Genomic DNA, 21,304 nt, shown 5'->3' on the forward strand with positions numbered 1-21,304 from the left:
TAGAGTTGAAAAGCCTCTCTCAGACTTTTCACAGGAGATGACACATTTGCTTTGAGAAATAGTAAACTTCCTTCATGTTAACATGAGAAGGGTAAATGCTTTCTCTCTGAGGTTTAACTGCCTTGTGAGCTTTATTTATTCTTATACCACATCACTATACCACACATTGTAGGCATCATGTCCTGTTTCTGATATTATATATATGATCACCCAAGGAAAAGCTCACCAATAGAAATATTAAGAGCTCTTGAAAAATGCTATTTCTCTACACATATACAAACCAAAGTCCAACCTGGAACTTAGTCAATGACTTTAGGTTGAGTCAAAGTTTGAAAGAATTCTAATTCACATGTAAGCTAAAAGTATATTCTGCAAATAATTCTAAAGATTACATGTACTCTGAGTCCATCTGCTTTTTAAACTGTGAAAGTATAGGATGAATCTGACATCTTTGTCCATAACACAGACCCATGATAAGTAACTACACATTTCCTAAGATAAGCAGCACTCATGATGGAGAGACACAAAGGTTAACCGAGTCTTCAGCCACTGCAGCTTATAATTGATTAAAGTGGAAAGGAAACATATCTTCCATAGTTTATACATTTTGATGATCAGATAAATTAATTAAGATTTCATTATTAAAAATAAAATGTTTATTTGCAAATCTTAATAACATTACTATTTGTCTTTACAGTTAGGGACTGTACAAGTATAGATGTTGCCAGCTTCTCTAACAGTAAAAGGTTCACTCACTAACGCACAACAATGGCTCTTCTTCCCACTCTAAACTGCTCTGTACCATGAAGAAATCTCACTGTACTTGCATGGAGGCTCTGGAGCATTTGACAGGTGTTTGGGACAACGCAAAGAATCATTACATTGTTTTTCTCTTCTCAATTACAGAATTGAATATAAGAATGGTAGTTCTAATATTACAAAGAAAGCTTAAACATTAGAAAAAGAAGAGAAGATTATGACAAAATGCTTCAAAATACATGCCTGAGGCGGATGGAGATATCTTGTATGTTCATGTGTGGCAGGTTCTAGACAAAACCTCCAGTCTTCAATCTTCAGATTCATATCTGGAGATAAAAGCATAATGTCATGATCCTTTTTGTTCTTGCTACTATCATAAGTGAAACCCCTCTAGCAGCTATCCCAGGAATGCCGTTACTGCTCACTATACACGCCCACTGCAGCAAAGTTAGTTACACTCAAGGCCAGTGCTATGATGTGACTTGGGGTTTAGTTAGGATCAGCCAGCTTACTTTGCCAGTCTTTTCCGTAGGTCTTTGATTTGATCATTCTTTTTAGTGAGAATCTCCTTCATGTTTCGATAAGCTGCTGTTTGTTGAAATTTCTTCTCTAACTCCTGTTTTGTGAAAAATGTCAGCCCATTACTAAGAAACATTAAGAAAAGAATAACAAATGTGATAAAAATGCATGTTGTTTGCTAATTTTCTAATTTCCTTTAAAACATGCTTGTATAATATTAAAACCACCTGAAAATTTAAAAATATTTCAAAGGAGAAGCTAACAAAATATTACTACTTTCCAAGGTAGTACCATGTTAGCAAGTAACTTAATCACATGTGCCCTAGATATGGAAATCTGTTCTATATACAAACTAACTTAAGTAAAATATGAACAATATTTTTCTAAAACCCCAAGTTCTAAATCCCAAGGAGGAAGGTTTTTGAGAGTCTTAAAAACTTTACTTTTTAATTTATGTGTATGTGTGTATGACAATATGAATTTATGTAAAGAACATTCATGCAGGGAACTGGAATTATAGGCGGTTGTGATACTTCTGATGTGAGTGCTGAAAGCCAAATACAAATCATCTGCAAGAGTCATAACCACTAACTAAATATCTTTGAGGATTTTTAGTCCCTAGGGCCATAGCACAGCTAGCAGAACATCTGCCTATATTCTGTATATATGTATATATGGCATGTAGGAGCTATGAATTCCATACCCAGTACCCAATCCTTTTTCAAAAAGATGTTTGAAAAGATAGATTTACTTATTTATTTTATGTATACAAATGCTTTACCTGCATGTATGTGTGTGTATAGCAAATGAATGCCTGGTGCCCATAAAGGTCAGAAGAGAGCATTGGGTCCCCTGAATCTGGAGTTACAGATGGTTACGAGCCACCATGTGGGTGCTGAGAACTATACCTGGTCCTCTGCAAAATCAGCATGTGCCTTAACTGCTGAGCCATCTCTCCAGCTCAGCACTCATATTCTTAAACGTGTAATTCCTAAAGTAAAGAATTTACTCTCTAGACGGCAATTCAAGGGTGGAGGGTGGAGGCAGCATGTGGACGAGGGAGGGAGCAGTTTGTTCATTATCACAAAGATAGATGAAGATAAGTGCCAAAAATGAGAGCTCTTCAGAACATACACTGGCTAAAATTCAGAATAAAAATGAGCTGCCCCTGACACTGTGTGGCACTATCTAATCACACCTGTGCCTCTCTACTGAACATATAAGATAACAGACAAGAACAGGCGAAGCTCTTCCGTCTGTGTCTCCTGACCTTCTCAGCCATGCTCAGCTGCTCCTGTACTCTGAGGAGGTCATGTTTGGCTGCTGCTAAGTTCTCCTCCAAAGACTTTTGGTTTTCTGTCTTATCATTAAGTGTCTTCTGAAATTCACTCCTAAGAGCTGCAACGGTGTTTTCCAAGTCATCCAAGTCTTGGGCCTTTATGAAATCCTGTGAAAAATAAATACATGAGTATAATTTCCCTTGACATACTAAATAACAGTGTTTAAAACAGTGACCTAACATCCAAGGAAAGAACGAGTAAGGCTTGTGTGTACACATAGCTTTTCTCACCACTCTGGGTAACTGCCAGACCCAGCAGGGTTGCCAGCAGGCTCAATCCAGCCTCAGCCTTGGTGGACACAGAGTCAGTAGTCCTGTATTCCAAATGTAGAAAATAGGATTTTTGAACTGCTAGAATTTCAATCAAAAAGGAACAAGAGACATGAGATCCCAATTTGATAGTTGAGTGTACCAGGGTTGGAACTGGCAAGTCTTACAGAGAAGTTGGGGGCACAGTTTCTTGTAAATCAAGCTGGCCCCAGACTTGCTTTGTAGCCAAAGCTGATCTTAGACACCCATCCTGCATTCACTCTCCCCAGTGCTGGGATTACAGGCATGCACCAACATGTACCCATACACCTGGTTTATGTGGTACATGGGGATCAATACAGGGCTTTGTGCTCACTAAGCAAGCATTTAGTTAACTGAGCTATATGCTATCCCTCTGACAAATCGTTCTGAAAAGCCAAATTAAACGAATAAATAAAACCTTTCTTGTCCTCCATTCCAATCTATCTAGACTTATTATTTGTCCTGTAGCAGCCTGCTTGTAGGTGCTTCCCGCCCCACCTCCATCTCTTGGGTACCTTTTGGTGTGGACCCCAGATCCTCTAGTTCTTTCATGCTGCCCTTCTTGGCCTCTCCTCTCAACCCATTTCCATTTCTTTACCTTACTTTCAACCTACAGAAGCACTCTCCACTAGGACCCAGAGTGGGCAACAGCAACAAAGAATGGAACACCCACCCACAAAGAAATGAACAAACCCTTCATAAAAACATACTTGAAACATCTTAACTCCATATGCCTACATCTCAGCACAGAAACACAAACATGAACAGCCACTACAATATGCTTCCTCCAGAAGCCAGTAACTTTATGGTAATAGGACCCAAGCAGTGTAATCTAGCTGAAGCACAGGACAAGGACTTCAAAACAGCAATTTGAATATGTTCAAGGACCTTAAAGAGAATATCTTAATGAAGACAGTGAAAATACAAATGGCTGAATGAAATAGCGAAAACATTTCAAGACATTAAAGTAGAAATAGAATTTAATTAAAAAATTTTTTAAACTAAAAATCTCAGATTACAAAACATGGAAGAGAAAATTTCAGGTCTTTAAGACAAAATAGAAGAAATAAGTAGCTTGGTCAAAGAAAATGTTAAATATTAATTAATGCATACACAAAATATCCAGGAAATCTGATATGAAAAACCAAATCTGGGACTGAAGAGATGACCTAGCAGTTAAAAGTATTGATGCCTCATCCAGAGATCCTGAGTTCAATTTCTAGCAACCACATGGTGGTTTACAACTATCTATAACAGGATCTGATGCCCTCTTCTGTCATATAATCATACAAGCAAATATACATAAAATACAAATATACTTAAATAAATAAATCTTTAAACAAAAAGAAAAGACCAAATCTGCAATAATTAGGGATAGAGGAAAATGAAAAACCTCAGATCAAAGTCACAGAAACTATTTTTAACAAAATCACTGATGAAAATTTTCCCAATCTAAAGAAGAAAGTGCCTATCAAGACACAAGAAGCATACAGAATACAAAATACGCAGGACCAGAAAAGAACTTTCCCACAACACATAATAATTAAAACACTAAATACAGAACAAAGAAATGTTATTAAAATCTGCAAGGGAAAAAGACCAAATCATGTATCTGAATAACACCTGACTTTTCAATGGAGACTCTGAAAGCCAGAAGGGGCTGGACAGATGTTCTGTACACTCTGAGAGAATACAGATGCCAGCAAAAACTATCAATCATAATTAGCAGAGAAAGAAAAATATTCCACAATAAAACCAAATTTAAGCAATCTACCAACCCAGATCTACAGATGCACTACAAGGAAAACTTGAACCTAGAGAAATTTACTATACCCCGAAAAAGAGTGTAAATAAATAACCCCAGAACAGTAAATCAAAAGGGGAAACCCATATCACAAAAAAAAAAAAAAAAAAAAAAAATCCTCAGGAATCAATACTGTTCTTTAATAACTCAGTATTAGTGGTCTCAACTCCCCAATAAAAAGACATAGGCTAGTTGAGTGGCGGTGGCTGGTGCCTTTAATCCCAAAATCCAGCTATACTGCTCTTGGGCATATACCCAAAGGAATCTACATCCTATTACACAAATACTTGCTCATCCATGCATATTGTTACTCTATGCATAACAGCAGAAACTGGAAACAGCTTACACACCCATCACCTCATGAATGGATAGTGAAAACGTGGTAAGTTTACATTATGGAATATTACTCAGCTTTTTTAGAGAAATGAGATTATGAAATTACTCAGGTAAATGGGTAGAACTAGAAAAAAATCATCCTGTGTAAGGTAATCCAGACCCCAAAGAAAACATTGAATGTTTTCTCTCATATGTGGATGTTAGCTTTTAAACTTGGTATTTGTGCTATAGTTAAAAACAATCAGAGGTTAGGTACCCAGTAAGGGACTACTGGGGAAACGAGGATCTCCCAAAGAAGGGGAAAAAACTATAGCATTATGGAAAGAAAAAGGGAAGCTGAAATAGGAAGGTTAAACAGGGACAACTAATGCTAAAGGCCATTTGAAAAGCTATATGGAAACCTTCTAATTATAAAGCTTCCTAAAATATATACATATATGAAATGATTACAAATGGAGTGACCAAATAATAGGGAAGAAAATGCCCCAACTAGACATCTTATGCCACCAAGTAGTACCAGGAATGAGACTTACTTGTCATTGAACATGGAGAAGTTGAACTAGTGCCTAACTTGAAACTTCACCTCAAAAGGACTAACATTCATAATACTGGAAAGTACTCTGCACTCTACTCGAGGAGAAAAATAATCATCAGTATCACTGAGCTCCAAACCCTGTGACCTGCAGCAGTGACCTCCTTGCAAACATACAGGTGCAACAGTCACACAAATGTTACAGGAGTAACCAGCCACTCCATGAGATGGAACCCATACCAGACGCTGCTAAAGTGGCCAAGAACCTGAGACTAGCTAGATCACAGGCCTAGAGAAAACCCAGTACTGTTATTCTGTTGAAGGAGCATAGTAATAAAATCATCCCTAATGCCATACTGCTATACCGATTGATAAGTTCACTCAGTCTACACCAGAGAAGCTGCTTCTTGCAGATGAGAATTAACTCAGAGACCAACAGCTGGACAATATTCAGAGAAGGAGATTTTAGAGTACTCAGTCTTAAATGAGATGATTTCATCAAAACCCTCCCCTTAAAGTCCAGATAGCCTGTAAGCCCAGAGGTGAGGAACGGCTCCAAGCATAATAGGCCTTGTCTTCCAAATACAACAGCCTTGATACACATGAATTCACAGAAATTATGGCATCATATGCAAGACGTGTGGGTTTGAGCCAGGCAGAGTATCAGCAATGAGAGGAGGGAGTGGACATACGATCTGACTCTGAACCAGGAAGGAATCTGTAACTGATACCCTCTGAAAAAGGGAAAATCAGTTTTCTCTAATGGAGCCTTCTGGATGTATCAACCATACACTTCAGCAGATCCCATGTCCAGGAGGAATTGCCTAAAACAAAATATTTTCTATGGTATTTTTTGTTTCATTCCCCTTAGATTTTGCATATTTTAATTGGTTTTTCCTTTTGTGTTTTGTGAGTGTTTTTATTTTTATTGGTTGTTTGATTTATTTACATAGCCATATTTTGATATGTTTTTTTTTGTTGTTGTTGTTTTTCTTTCTTTCTTTCTTTTTTTTTTTTTTTTTTGCTTGGAAAGTGAGAAAGATAACAAAGTTGAGTAAGTGAGGTAGATGGTAGACTTAGGAGGAATTAGAAGAAGGGAAAACATGATCGAATATATTGTCTGGATTTTTTCAATTAAAAATCAAACAAAAAAGAATTCTGGATAAGGGAAAAAGCACAGTAGATTTTGAATTCTTCAAACTGATATATAGGTGGACGACACATAACAAGTTTAAAGCTAAGCTGGAAACCATGAGATTTTTCTATCAAAAGAACAACTAGTACAGGTGTAAAAATGAGATTAGTCACATTCATATAAAAATTTAATAGGCAAGTTTTTGTTATCAGTAAAGAAACCATGGAGACTATTACTAATAATGAGTATAAGGGTTTCTAACTTGACAAGGTTTTGTTCTGTTGAGTTATATTACCTCTTTATAGTTTGACAACTGCAGTACATCTGGATATTGCTTTTGACTGGGCAAAAGTTACAGGGAAAAAATCTGCATTGCTATAACAAGAAAATGGCTTGCACTTATGCAATATGAGGATGAAACAGTATCTTCAACAAAATGAAACAATAGTTGATTTTAAAACATATTTAGTCTCTAAAAAGATCTTTTAACTAATAAAGGTATCTATCCACTTTGCTTTTGTATTGAACAGTAAACTTGAAGCAAATCTCCAAATGGCGTTTAAATAAATTCATTACCCAAAAATATTTGTAACTGTTTAACTTTTTAGAAGTTATAAAGTTGTTCTGGAAATTCACCATATATATGTATATGTGTACATGTGTGTGTATGTTTATGTATATGTATGGAAAGAAATACTTTGCCCCTAGTCATAAAAGAAATATCATGTCAATAAGTATCTGCAGATAAAATAATATCTGAGACTTGCTTCAAAAAGACATGGATAAAGGGAAGAAGGTGTAAAGAAAGTTGATTGGCCATGCCTGGTGACTGTAAAGCAGAATAGTGGAGGTTTTCTTGGGGCTCATTATACCACTCTGTATTTTTGCATGCTTTAACTTTTTTCATGAAGTTGAACAAAAATCTAATAAAGTCTGGGGATATAGCTCAGTAAGAGAGTGCTGGCCCAGCATGTATAGGCTCTGGGTACAATACCCATTCCATAAAAAATAATAAAATGTTAGAAATGGAAAAAAATTACAGAGGTAGACTTGGGGATTATTTAGCAGACATTTGCAATAACAATATAGAAAAGACAGTTCTGCTCTAAATACTCATCTGAATCTCTTTGCTCATATAAAATCACAATACTGTGTCACACTTGTGAGAGGATCACAGGAGAGACAATGATACACTCAACTATTATTCTCAGGTAGGCTTGCAGAACTGCCACTCTGGATTGTCACTGTTTCCTATAGCACACTGGGTACAAATGAAGCCGCAACCCATTATTCCTCTCACTGTCACTACATCCAAGGAAAACTAAGTAACATTCAGATGTTATAATAAAACTAAATGCAAATTTTTCCTTTACGTCCTTTTTTCCCTCAGTTATAACTGGGTACAGGAGGAAAAGGAAAAAACTTAACAATAATAAACTTAAGGACACCCTGCCTGCTAGTTAGATTTGTAATGTAAGCTAGTCCTGTAAGCTGTGAATCTTCCCTGGAAAGTGGACAAAGGATAGAGTTTCTGAGCCAGTATAAGACAGCAATAACGTTCGGCCGAGAGAATCGCAAAGCAGACAGAATATGACCAAAGTTTCTAATTTTATTCTCTTTAGATGTGGAAAATAGCTAAAGTGTTTTACCTGTTGATTTTCTTGATCAAGCTGTAGATCTTGAAGTACTCTTTCCAATTTTGACTTCTCATCCAGAGCATTTACAGCCTATAATCAAATGCAAACACACTACACTCAACGTATACTCTCTAGGATAATTCCTCAATAACTGTGTTAAAGGATTTCTAAGTTACCTGCATTTCAATGGTCTTCAGTCTTGACTTGAGTTTCTCATTCTCTTGTTGAAGTCTTAAAATTTCCTTTGTGAATAAATTCAAATTTTATTATTATTTTCAAGATGTACTTATTGTTATGTGTATGAATGTTTTGCCTGAATGCATGTATATGTATATAACATGTGCCAGTGGATACCAGACGAGGGCATCCGATACCCTTATGGACTGGAGTGACAGCCGGCTGTGAACTGAGTCTGGGTTTTCCACAAGAGTAGCAAGTGCTCTTAACCACTGAGCCCTCTCTCTAGCCCCCAGATTTTATTATTTTAACCAAAATGTGTTTAACATGAAATGATCACTGTTTGTTTCACTTAAAAAAATAGTCAAAATTATGTGGCTCAAAAATCCAAATGCCTTAGTTAGAATCCTGCTTTCACAAAGCCTGCCTGAACCCCATAGCTGTGAGTCAAGTTTAGCTCTAAGACTTCAGGTGCTTTTCTCTCAGAAACATGCTTTCTGCTTGTCCTGTCTTCAGCCACTCTCCTTGCTTGCCATCTCTGACCTAGCTTTCTGATCCTTCAATTTGGGCCTGTTCTTGGTCACACTGCTTCCACTTTCCTGAAAACACACTACCGCCATCATTTTAGTACCCAGTGTTCAAGCTCCCAAATGGCGCTGAGCTGAAGCCAAACCCCTTTTGTTGGTCCTTAAGACGTTTTGATATGAGATGAACCCACCTGACCAGTCTGACTGTGCATTTTACTCACACACAGACTGTAAGAACTTCATTCAAACACCCGTTCTTATCTCCTCCCACCCACACAGAGCTCTGTCCTCTTTATTATACTATGACACCCGCAGAATCCTTTAGTTCTCTCACTTCTGGCACTGGAAATGTTAGTTCCTACTTTCCAATGAAATAATAACAGTTTTGAGAGTGTACTAGGTACTGTCCTGGTTTTTATCTATAACAACATGTGCAATACCAAGAATATGTGAGTTGGGAAAATATTTATTTTTATGCTAATAGTTTCTATAAGCATTAAAAAACCCTATGCATTATCATGGATCATACATTTCAAATGCATACTAGAAAACACGGTTCAATATTCCAAGACCTGTACTGCAAAATTCCATGTACTTTACTGTGAAAAGCTCAGTCACTTCAGATTCTACAAAGCAAGCACGCCCTCTTCTGGTCGCTGCGTTCCATGCAGCAACTGTGACAGACTATTTCTCTTACCCTAGCATTGTTCAGGAATTAAGGAAGAAGGAGGCAGAGCCAGGGTTTCCCCATTTCTGAAAATATTAAGATTACCTTGTTTAGGAGTTCTGTTGTTCCACCTTCATTAATTGGAACAAGCTTAGGCTTTGTGATATCTATGGTGGGCTGCAACAAAATGAAGAAATGAATCTAAAATTACCATAGAGAAAAGCAGGAATCACAGTTGTTCTTCCATAATCTATAGAAGTGGAAGACATAATCCACTAACACACCCACCAGGCCTTCAGCTCCAGTTGTAATGATTCTTGCTGTGTTCATTATGTTATGTGCGATACCTGTGATGAGCCCTATGAAGCTCAATATATGACAGATGAAAATGAAACCCAGCTTCCCCGTACCCTTTTATTAATACAGATGGAAAAGAGAGACAAGGGGCTCATAGTCAGACCTGATAAAATTTTCAGCCTCTAAGACTGGAATTTTCATCTGCGGTAGCTGAAAATGATTTCTGTATGAACTTTATACTGTGAATCTGTAATGGCTGAGAAATGGCAAGCGAATAATAAACCACAAATATTTAAGCATTTAAGTAGTGTGTCTTCCATGCCCTCTGGCCTAAAATTTCTTAGTCAGAAATTTGCTTCAAGAGTTATTAGAAATGTTTTCTGTGTGTTTATACATGGACTAATCTCAGTAATGTTTAGCTCTCTGACATGGGACTATTTATGATTTATTGTGTATCTGGTAAGTGACATCACAGCATATAACTGTTCAGAAAGTCTACTAGGATGTCTCTACCTACTGTCCTGGGTACCCTGTCTGTGGCACACAGCTAAGAAGCAGAGTCTGGATATAACAACAGGTCTGATCACCATAAAGTAGGTGCTCTGTATCAGCTGAATTAGGGTTCACAGGAGACTGAGAGCGTAGTGCAGGGAGAGAGAGGAAAGAGACAGATGGGGGAGACACATACAGATTGTGTGTAACAACAGACAAAAACAGTTTTTCAGTTACTTCTGAAACGTTTAATCTTTTGTCTGTAAGCATGAGTGGCAACTGAAGTTCTACTCCTAATTTGAATGTTTTTTCTTTGAATGTCTCACTTTCAGCTCCACAATTATATTGTGAGGATTTCAGGTACCAGCTACTGAGAAATATGGGAAGCTGAGGAGATGACTCAATGGATAAAGCATTTACCATACAAATGTGAGGATTTACTTTGGAGTCTCAGTACTCACAAACAAACCAGGTAGGCGTGGTAACCTGACTATAACCTCTGGGTTCAACCTAGTGACAGCTGACGAGCTACCGTAGATGAATTAGTGACTTCTGAGTTTAGTAAATGTCTCTGCCTCAGTAAATAAAGTGGAAAGTGATCAGAAAAGATACACAGCATCAATCTGGCCTCCATATGCAAGCACATACATGTGCACAGGTGCTGTACACATGTGCACCCACATACACGCAAACAGGCATGCACACATATGCATAGCCTCACATGGAAAAACAAACAGACTCAGAAATACTAAAAACTACCTTTTTATTAGAAGATGCAAATTCTGCCTTTTCAAATTCAGCAACTTGTTCTAATAATTCTCTGAAAAAGAAAAGCAAATTTAAGAGAATATTCTTTGAGAATAGACTTCTAGCATACAAAAGAATTAAAAAAAAAACAATCACAAGAACTGGCCTATCACATGCTAGGGAGATGAGCAAGAGGGTACAAAACTGATATTTAATTACAAATGGTTGAGAATCTCTTACCCTTGTAAACCAATCTGAATCATCTATAGCTCTTGGTACTATGTACTTGATACACATATGATATGTGTAGTAAGACATAAATTGCAATGCCAATATGTATGTGAATGGCATTTGTATTTCTCTCTACTTCTAAGGTACAGCATAATTTTTCTATTATGTAACATTTACTGTTACCTAAGAAAGAGTCTGATTTGTAATAAGAGTTTTCTTGGATATAAATTAGTCCATAGTATCTACTAAGCAAGCATACTCCATGGAAACCCAGTGGTGTGAGTTCCTGATGAACTACCAGGATAGATATGTAGACTATACTGCATACAGACCAGTTTTCTATCTTCTTCTAATATCAGCACTCAGTATTTTCTCACCAGTCACATACTGAGAAACTGACAGTCGTAGAAGCCAATCGAATTCCCTCCCTCCTTGAAGACTGTACATAACATTGCTTATCATTTTCCATTAGAGGAAAGATTGTTTGCAGAACAATTTCCAGGGCTTAGCAGTTAGTCCTTATTGACTTCTGGCATTTTTGTTTTGTTTTGTTTTCTGTTTTTCTTTTTTTAAATTTAAGTATAGAATAGAGTTTATTCAGGGCATGGGGTGGTGAGTTGAGAGAGTAGTAGAGGCAGAGAAAGGCAAAGAGAAAGAGAGAATAGAGAAGTAGAGGAGTAGAGGCCCGCTATGAATATATGAAGAGAGGGGAGAGGAAGGAATGGGGAAAGAGGGGAAGGGAATGGGGGAAGAGTGGGAAAGCAGGAGCAAGAAGGGAAGATGGTTTCAAATATAGTTATCTAGAAACAACTTTGTAATGCTGAATAGACAGAAATGATACTCTAATATATCCTCAACTGTTCAAATCTTTACTTCTTAGCAGATCTACGTATCAAGACCACTGTACTATTAATCATGCTACTAAAGATGCTCTAAGGAGTAATTACTTTAAGTAGACTGAAAAGCAGTTTTGTGTAGTTGTAACTAATAGTAGACATAGAGCGCCTTTAAGAGGACTTTGAGTGCTCTTCAAGGTGTCATCATCAAGTGACTGCGCCTTGCTGCTGCCCTACCCACAGTGTCCCACACCCCAACCAGAAAACACTGGCAAAGTAATTTGTTAACTTTTAAGACCATAGTTTGGCCTGTATAACTCAGCTGCATGTACAGATTTTTACCTGTTTTCAAGTTCAGAGATGTCTGTCTGTAGCTTTAGATACCACTTCTCAGCTTGTGAGAACAGCTGCCGCAGGAGCAGGACATTGGTGTAGGCCGTATTGATGAGCTCGGACTCCACCTCACTGTGCACCACAGCTTGGAGCCCATTTAGGACTTCTGAAACCTCATCCATGGTATAAGTCTCCTCCACCAGCCTGAAAACAGGATAACTTACAAAATATAACTGAAGTCAAGAAGCCTACATCATGACATTTAAAAAAAATTAAAGATTATAATGGGAGAGATTAAAATGATTATATTGTGGGTAATTTTTCAAATGTATTCATTTTTAAATACAACTATATGTTGAAAATGTAAACATCTATTTTTTTTAACTTTTCAACATTGTTTTTATTTTATACTCTAAATTAGTCTCAGATTTAGTAACTTAAAAAGTCACCTAGAACACATAACTTCTCCACTTTGTTTCTTCTCTAACATTTTAGTAATCATATGAATTACTTAAATATTAGTATGCCTATGAGCAAAAATTGCAGTAATATATTAATTTTCTCAGCAGTCTAGAAATACAAAATTTTAAAAAATCTAACATCTTAAAGTACCACTATGCTAGTACAGCAATGTGTATCTACATCAAGAGCAGCATCAGAACTACTCTTACTAGAGCTACTTGGGTTGAAAAGGAATTTCAGGGGATGAACCATCATCTTTAGTCCCCTAAGTGCACACAGGGCGTGGAGGGTAGAAGAGATCTGCCTGTGGTTCCACCGTGAGAACTAGTCCCAGCAATTTCAGCAACATGACTGTCAGTTGGAGTCCTTAACAAATCCTGTGCACATCCCCTCCTCTCAAGGACAGTGTCATAGTAACAGTTTTGTTTCTTACAGCTTTGCCCTCTGAAGTCTCTCATTCTCAGACCCTTAGCCTCGACTTTCCTTCCTTCTTTCTTCCAAACAGACAAAAATCAAGCATCTTGGCATGATCATATTCAAGTTAATAAAAAACACTTTTAGCACAGTTACATTTCACAAGTAGTATTTAATATAAATTCTTTAACACTGTCTAACTAGAAACATTTAATCACTCTTAAAAATATAATACTTTGATTTCAGAGTCTTTATTAAAATGTTCATGTTGTCTATATTCTTCAATAGACTATACCATATTTTTGCCAGTTACATTGTATTCATCCACTGGGGTTAAACCAGATTAGGTTAACTGGTTGAACAGACACTACTACAAGGTTGATGACCTCCATCATAGCTAGAAACATCTTGGAGACTTTGCTACTTACATGTGAATTGATGTTTAATATTTTCCATTCTAACACAATTGTTGTTTCAAAAAACCTTACCAACTCTTGTTTCAAATCAATTAATAATGTTGGTACTACCAAGTATATTTCATGTTACTTTTCTCTCTCCTAATTGTTCTATGTGAATAGTATGTTCATAACTGCCCATGTCATATGATTCTACTTTTTAAAGAAATCATGTAAGAGATTAAAATTATGAAACTTGATGGAATTAAGCCCTTCACAACTTTTATCTGAAACTTTCCAGTGTTTAACAATTATAATGTGCATGCCTGAAAACAGACTGTTACTGTCATTCCACAACTATTTTTCAATTTGACAAATCCATGGCAGTTAGTGGAGTTTCTCTCAGTGACCACTGTGGCTTCTGTATTAGCGTCGCTATGCTTGCTACAAGAAAGAATCCATATTGTGCTGATTTCCTAATCAGAATTCAATATATTCACTTAGGATCCTTTCTTTCTTGAGAAACTTTCACATGACCAGGTACACAGATATATAAAGTAAGTATACAGATAAGACATTTATGAATTTAAAAAAATCATAAAAATGTTTTCTTAAAACAAGCCAGGTGTGGTGGCACACATCCTTAATCCCAGCATTTGGGGAGGCAGGCTGATCTCTGTGAGTTTGAAGCTGGCCTGGTCTGCAAAGAGAATTCCAGGACAGTCAAGGCTCTAACTCCCGAGAACCCTGTCTTGAAAAATTAAAGAAAAACATTTTTTAAAAACAGTTCTTTGGTATACATATAATTTGCCATTTACTAAAGCCAAAAACTAATTTTTCATGTAATGAGATCAATGTGCTTATTTTTATAGCAACAATTAAATCTTGGTTGAGTATTTGATAATGTAGGACACAGAGCCTTTAATATATTTTAGAGTTGATTGATATTTTGATTGAACAACTATCAGTGCTAAGAACACTGCTCTGCAGAAAAACATAGTGCAAAATGGCAAAAATATATTTATGGCCATTTCACAAATGGTTGGAATTTGTCTTAATCCCAACCAAAAGTCACTTAATGATTTTTAATGAAACTCAGCTCAGCACCTCCAATAGCAATTTTTAAAATCAAAGACTCAACACAATAAATTTCAGAGATATACTAATTTGATAATTACCTGCTGAGAAATGATGGTAAGAAAATATTGGGTCTTTGTCATAACTAAAACAGTATGTCTCCATATGAGCAGAATACTTACAGTAAAATCACTGCATTCAAAGCATGCAACAGCTTAAGTCAAAGGATTTCAGGCAGTTGGGTGGCATGATAGCCTGGGCAGTGTGAACTGTGCCTGCAGTATGTTCAGAACAAAGTGTGAACTGTGCCAGCAGTGTGTTCAGAACAAAGTGTGAACTGAGCCTACAACGTGTTCAGAACAAAGTGTGAACTGTGCCTAAAGTGTGTTCAGAACGAAGGCTGCAGTGAAGTCACATGACAAAACTGGGAAATGCTACCAGAACACATCAGAGTCATTTTGCATTTAATTATGAAATAAATTTTAGTGATTATATTTTAAGAAACCAAATTTTTAAGGAGTCCACATTTGTTCAGTTATATGACCCACAGTTTTAAGAAGTTTCTTGATACCTGCTTTCCTTGAGGTCTTGAAAGCAGGAATCTACCGTTTTAAGTCTCAAGCCTCTTTTTGAACGAGCAAAACGCATGTAATTAATGACCTCATTTTGATGGTGCTCATTTAGGCCCAACTCTGCCTGAAAAAGAGAGAACTGGTTAGTCCTGCGGCTATGACAACAGAACTGACAATGAAAACAAACAAGGTAACTTTGCTGGGCACCGTGCACTGGCACCTGCCTTTAATCTCTGCACTTGGGAGGCAGAGGCAGGCAGATCTCTGTACCTTTTGAGACCAGACTGATCTACATAGTAAGCTTCAGAACAGCCAGGGCTACCCAGAGACGCAGTCTCAAACAATAATAACCAACAATGCTGATGCTGATGATACTGTGTTGTAGTAACTGATTGCTTCTTGTCCTCCTGCCTGCCAAGCTACCTCACAGCCAAATACACTTGGGTGACAGTCACATGACTATTTTTCAGGAAAATAAAGAATCCAAAGAGGTGTGGGATGTTTTTCAAAGACTTAAGATATGGGGGTAAGTCTTATACCTCAGTCATCTCTAATGTCTCTGAGCAGGAAGAGTCGGTAACTAGGATGAACCGTGCCATGTTGAAAGATGCATGAGACCCGCATCCTCACCTCATGGAACAGCACTGACCCACTCACTACTCTAAATGAGATGGCTGCTGAGTAATAAATGCCTCTATTCCTTAACACACTGACTTTCAGATCTCTACAGAAACTTAACCTTACCAAACACAGCCTTAAAAAGTCTACCTGGCTTGAAAACAGACACTAGTCTTTTTAATAAACTAGATGCTGTTTTAAAATCAAGAAAGCTGTACAGGTAAGTACAGATAGATCTCAGACCTGATCAGATAAGTTTCTCTGTGCAGTGGATGGTGGTTAACACACAACTCACAACTGCTAAGTAACAGAGAGTAAGCAGGCTTGGCCACAACCAGGATATCTTCCCTTATCCCCCTGCAAGGCTCAGAAACAATCCCTAAAGAGGGAGCAAAAGACTAAAAGACAGATCAGTGAGGAGCAGATCAAAACCATATCTTCTTGCCCGGCAGTGGTTGTATAAGCCTTTAGTTCCAGCACTCAGTCTAGCTGAGGAGTTACTGATTTATGAAGGGTAGAAAGTCAGTTTCTTTTAAGAGTGTGGCCCAAGGAAGGTGATGGTCCCACACCCATGAGTATATGGGCAGCAAAAATTGGACTAGGTAGGTTTAAAAGAAAAAAAAAAAAAAAAAAAAAACCAGGACAGGAAGTGCAAGATAATTCTGGAAGAGGCTAGGGGGAAGATTCAAAATACATTGTATGGATGTATAAAATCTTTAAAGGATAAATTTTTTTTAAAAGAAGAGTGGGCTTATTGCTTAAAAGCTTCATTACTTATGTGCATTGTTTGACAAATTATTGTATCAACCCTTGTATAACTTTCAACTTACTAATAAATAATCTACACCCGGTTTCGAAGTGCTATCAAACTGACATAAAGGAGTAAGAACACAAACAAGTATCAACTTTTTTTGTTGTTACACCACTAGCATCATGTTTTTAGTTTTTGAAATCAGGAGAAGGAAGACCAGTTGTAAGCTCAGGATTGTTTAAGGAATGGTCTGTTTTGTTCAGATGTATACAAAGTGACACTTAATAGGAATTGATTGCTGGGATATGTCAGCAGCCCGTTTGAGCTTCACTTTCAATAACTTCACCCCCTCTCCTTCATTTCCGTGCTTTTTACATTAATAGTATGATGAAAGGTTGGATAAACTGGTGTTTTCAGTTTACCTTTTCTGTCTCAAGGTAAGCCCGAACACTAATACCCAAACAGTCTTCAGAAGTCCAAACAAAGAAAATACCGGGCATCCCGGCCATATTTAATCAGCTGTAAAATAAGGTGCTTCAGAAAGTTAGACGCAACCGAGTTCACACAGAAAGTTCACACCAGCCCGTAATTCATACTGGCAAATGCCCCAGACCACAGCTAAGGATGAGGTGACAAGGCCCGGGGAAAGGCTTCAGCAAGGACGCTTTCACCGCGGCTCGGCCGAGGTGATTCCAGCCTCGCTCCCCAGCCAGGCCGGGCCACCGAGGCCCGGCTCATCGTCCGCACCCTGGCTGGGCCCTCTCCGGACCAGGATACTCACCATGGTGGAGACAGGACGGGGCAGGAAACAGGGAGGCCCCCACCTGGGGCCCGAGGAAAGTAGGTTGTTTAGAAGCCGCGGGTTGCCAATGGGAACGGAGACACGTGGGCCCTCGGTTATACACTATCATTGGCTCTCAGTGTCACGTGACAGAAAGTGCTGGCTAATGCCGAAGGTACATTGGCTTTGAAATCCGGAAGTCGCCACGCTAACCTGGGGCGGTGCCTGCCGTTGCTAATGGCAACAGAGAAATGGGGCGGGGACGGGGCTCAGGATGGGAGTCGCTGAGGTGCTAGTGTGTTTGACTACAGTCAGGACAGAAGTTGTGCTTTGGCACCAGGATCCAGAGCCTGATTCCAGACCTCGGCCGCCTCAGAAAAACAGGATGAATGAACAAGGTTTCAGCGTGACCGCATCAGGCTAACAAGCTAGTGTTGGCAATGATGCACGCCCTTCCTCCATCTGCATTGTTTTATAATGCTGACAGAAGAGATTAACTTTATCCTTAAAAAAAAAAAAAAAAAGACAAACATAGGTTCATGTAGAGCAGTGAATCAGAGACAGACACTAGATTCGCCAGGAGAAGGTTGTGGAATAACGTCCTGATCTCCCTGGCCAAAATTTTCACTTAAGAAGTCTAGCTTGATTCAGAATCTACAAGTTTAACCGTTGTTCCAAAGCTATGACTACCTCTAGTTAAGACACTGTTCTTGGTCCGCCATAGTGGCCTTGCCTTTAACCCCAGAACTTGTAAAGCAGGGGCAGAAGGATCTCTGTGAGTTCAAGGCCATCCAGGGTTACATAATGAAACCTTGTCTTACGAAAGACGCTGTCCTGTAAAAGACAAGTATAGGAGGAGGTTATCACAAATATTGGGCACCCTATCTGATGAGCATACAACTACTATAGGCCAGCGCCATATCTTATGAGGAGGCACTGGGTAAGCCAACATTATGCAGAGCTGCCAGCCCTCTGAGCTCGGGAGATTTAAAGCAGGAGAGAGCAAATACTCAACATTAGCTCTGAGTTATCAAAAGTTTATTTTTGATAATAAATTAATACAAAGTAGAGTATAAAGTGGATCACAGTTGGGTGCTTTTGTATGCAGAAGAAATTTAAAGATGTGGTTCCCTAACTACTTAGAGAGGAAGAAACTGGGAATTTACAGACTGGAGAGGTAGGTGGGAACTTTGAATCTTGAGTCTTAAAGCAACATAAATATGTTTTCAAGACAAAAATCAAAAGACTATTGCCAGGTGTTCCAATGCAATGGATATTAAATATGATTCTGGTGTTTTCATTTTTGTCATTTTACTCTATTTAAATGATATTAATTAGGCAGGAAGCATGACAATTGTCACTGGAGCCAAGCTTAATAACAATCAATTTGAGGGCTGGCCAGATGGTTCAGCAGGCAAAGGCACTTCCTGATAAGCCGAATTACCTCATTCAGTTTTCTGGATCCACATGGTAGGAGAAGAGAGCCAATTCAGGACTATCGTCTTCTGACCTCCACAGGAACACCATGGCATACCTGTGCTTCCCTTCCACATATGCACATACATGAGCATGCACACACCTACACACATTGGTTTTTAAATTTCTTAAGGGAACTTAAACTTGTGTTGTTAGAACAAAGGGCTAACAGGTAAATCCTTTAGAATAATAAGACATGGTATCTACAGGAAAAGAGTTCATACTTACCCACTCACCCACCCACCACCACAGAGGCAAAGTTCTGCCGTCTCTCTAGTGGAGTGTCATAAACAAGCTATGTCAGAAACAGGTGCATTTGCATCTTTCACAGTCTCGATTTTTTATGAGTGATAGATTCACAACAGCTTCAGTTTTATTGGCTGAAATTTGCCAAGTAGTCTTCCTTTTTTCTGATCTTTGCTAACATTAATTTTTAGGCCACACGTTATACTTCATTCATTACATCTCTCTAGAGTATATAGATGCATATGTTACAGCATAACTGTTGGGATTCTGTAAACCCTACCCCTCAGTTACCTGGCAACAGCCACGTATGCCCCACCCCAGTTACCTGACACTATAAAAGGGGCTGCTTGCCCCCTCCTCTCTCTCTTGCTCTCTTGCTTTCCTGCTCTCCCCCCCACCCTCCCCTTCCCCTTCTCTTCTCCCCTCTCTCTCCATGTGCTCATGGCCATCCTTTACTCCTCTACTCCTCTCTTCTCTCTCTCTGCCTCTACTACCCTCTTAACTTCCCCCATGACCTAAATAAACTATTCTGTATTATACCACATCCTGTGGTTGGTCCCTCAGGGGGAAGGGATTCCCAACACGGGGCCCCCCAGAAGCATCCCCCTTGTCCCCAGGCCTCACTGCACCTCCATGGGCCATAACCTCTCTCTCTCTCTCTCTCTCTCTCTCTCTCTCTCTCTCTCTCCCTCTCTCTTCCTCCCTCCCTCCCTCCCTCCCTTCCCCCCTTTCTCTCTCTCCATCCTTTGTCAAAACCCAGGATGTCATCTTTTAACAACAATGACTACAAAAGAGACAAAGAAGCTATAGCAAAATTCCAGGAGACCTAACTGAAAGAAAGAAGCAAGAAGCTAATATGGATGTAAAGGGAATCTTGGCAAGGATGGCAGTGGGAAGGGAGGGTGAGGTCAGATCAGATTGGTTGAAGATCTACTGCAGAGTCAGACTGATAGGATCTTTGGGGTTGGGCAGCCAAGGTGAGATGCAAGACAGTGATGAGTGAATGGGCAAGTGGACAGACAGACTGATGGTAATTCAAGTAGGCTGCATTAGCAGAGGAAGCTCAGTTTAGCTGAGTCCCCTGGGACATTTGGGAGTTCTTTGTCTCCTTTGCTATACATGCTGGATGCTCAGATGTCAGGTCACTGAGGCTGTCACCATTGTCAGGTATCCTTTATGGGGTCCAGGTGAAGGTTAGGGTTTGCACCCCCCAATCTTCAGTTTGCTGTTCTGATAACTTTTCTGGTGTTCCTAATATACTTGTACAACCCAAATTTACAGAATGATGCTCTTTGTTGACTGAGACTTTCCTAAATGTATGCTGTGTGTTTTGATCAATGCTACCACCCTCACCCTCAGCCCCATCTCCTCTGCTCCAATTTCCACAGGGAGTTAATGGGCATCCAAGGACTATCAAAAAGCAGCAGAAGGGGTAGTTTACTGTCTTTTGTGGGGCTTCGTACATGCTATCACACAGGACTCCTTTACTTAGATGATCCAGAGATAATGTATCTGCCCATGGAAGAGTAAAACCAGCACCAGTGTTCTTATGAATGTAAGCAGAGGTACTCCAAGGCACTAGAGGGTAGTTTGGAGGTACTAGTGTTGTGTTTTATAAAAAAGAGAGCCAGGGTATGTTTAATAGAGTGGGGTATGATGCAATAAGAGGGGTGCCTCGGGGGGCTCATGCTGAGGCACCCTGTCCCACTGAGATACCAGCCATATGATGGGTATAGTACAGAATAGAGTTTATTTATGGCATGGGAAGGGGGGTTGAGAAGGAAGTAGAGACAGAGAAAGGCAGAGAGAGAGAAGAGAGAGAGGAGAGAGAGAGAGAGAGGGAGGGAGAGGGA

The 21,304-nt window shown here is 38.9% G+C and overlaps 1 protein-coding gene across 2 annotated transcripts; it reads right to left on the bottom strand.

The window, feature by feature from the left end:
• Nucleotides 1-499: 499 nt before the first annotated feature.
• LZTFL1 (leucine zipper transcription factor like 1) lies at nucleotides 500-17,802 on the bottom strand. Of its 2 annotated transcripts, none has more exons than XM_080934161.1 (10): nucleotides 17,730-17,802; nucleotides 15,579-15,703; nucleotides 12,669-12,863; nucleotides 11,272-11,332; nucleotides 9,829-9,900; nucleotides 8,529-8,594; nucleotides 8,365-8,442; nucleotides 2,549-2,725; nucleotides 1,272-1,375; nucleotides 500-1,085 (listed from the first exon to the last, which is right to left on the bottom strand). In XM_080934161.1, exons 1-10 carry the CDS (start codon nucleotides 17,730-17,732, stop codon nucleotides 1,067-1,069), a joined length of 900 nt encoding a protein of 299 aa, XP_080790287.1. In that variant the 5' UTR covers nucleotides 17,733-17,802; the 3' UTR covers nucleotides 500-1,066. The 2 variants fall into 2 exon arrangements, with proteins under 2 accessions (XP_080790287.1, XP_080790288.1); XM_080934162.1 differs by having other exon boundaries at nucleotides 15,579-15,699; nucleotides 17,730-17,755.
• Between the last annotated feature and the right edge of the window lie 3,502 nt (nucleotides 17,803-21,304).

This window comes from Micromys minutus, assembly GCF_963924665.1.
Source record: "Micromys minutus genome assembly, chromosome: 21".
Lineage (NCBI taxonomy): Eukaryota > Metazoa > Chordata > Mammalia > Rodentia > Muridae > Micromys > Micromys minutus.

What these genes read in the sequence shown, in the direction of transcription:
- LZTFL1 (XM_080934161.1), bottom strand. An exon ending in CAAGACCTCAAGGAAAGCAG is followed by an intron (nt 12,864 to 15,578) that starts GTATCAAGAAAC and finishes TCCTGTTTTCAG; the next exon opens with GCTGGTGGAGGAGACTTATA. An exon ending in AGCTGAGCATGGCTGAGAAG is followed by an intron (nt 1,376 to 2,548) that starts GTCAGGAGACAC and finishes TTCACAAAACAG; the next exon opens with GAGTTAGAGAAGAAATTTCA.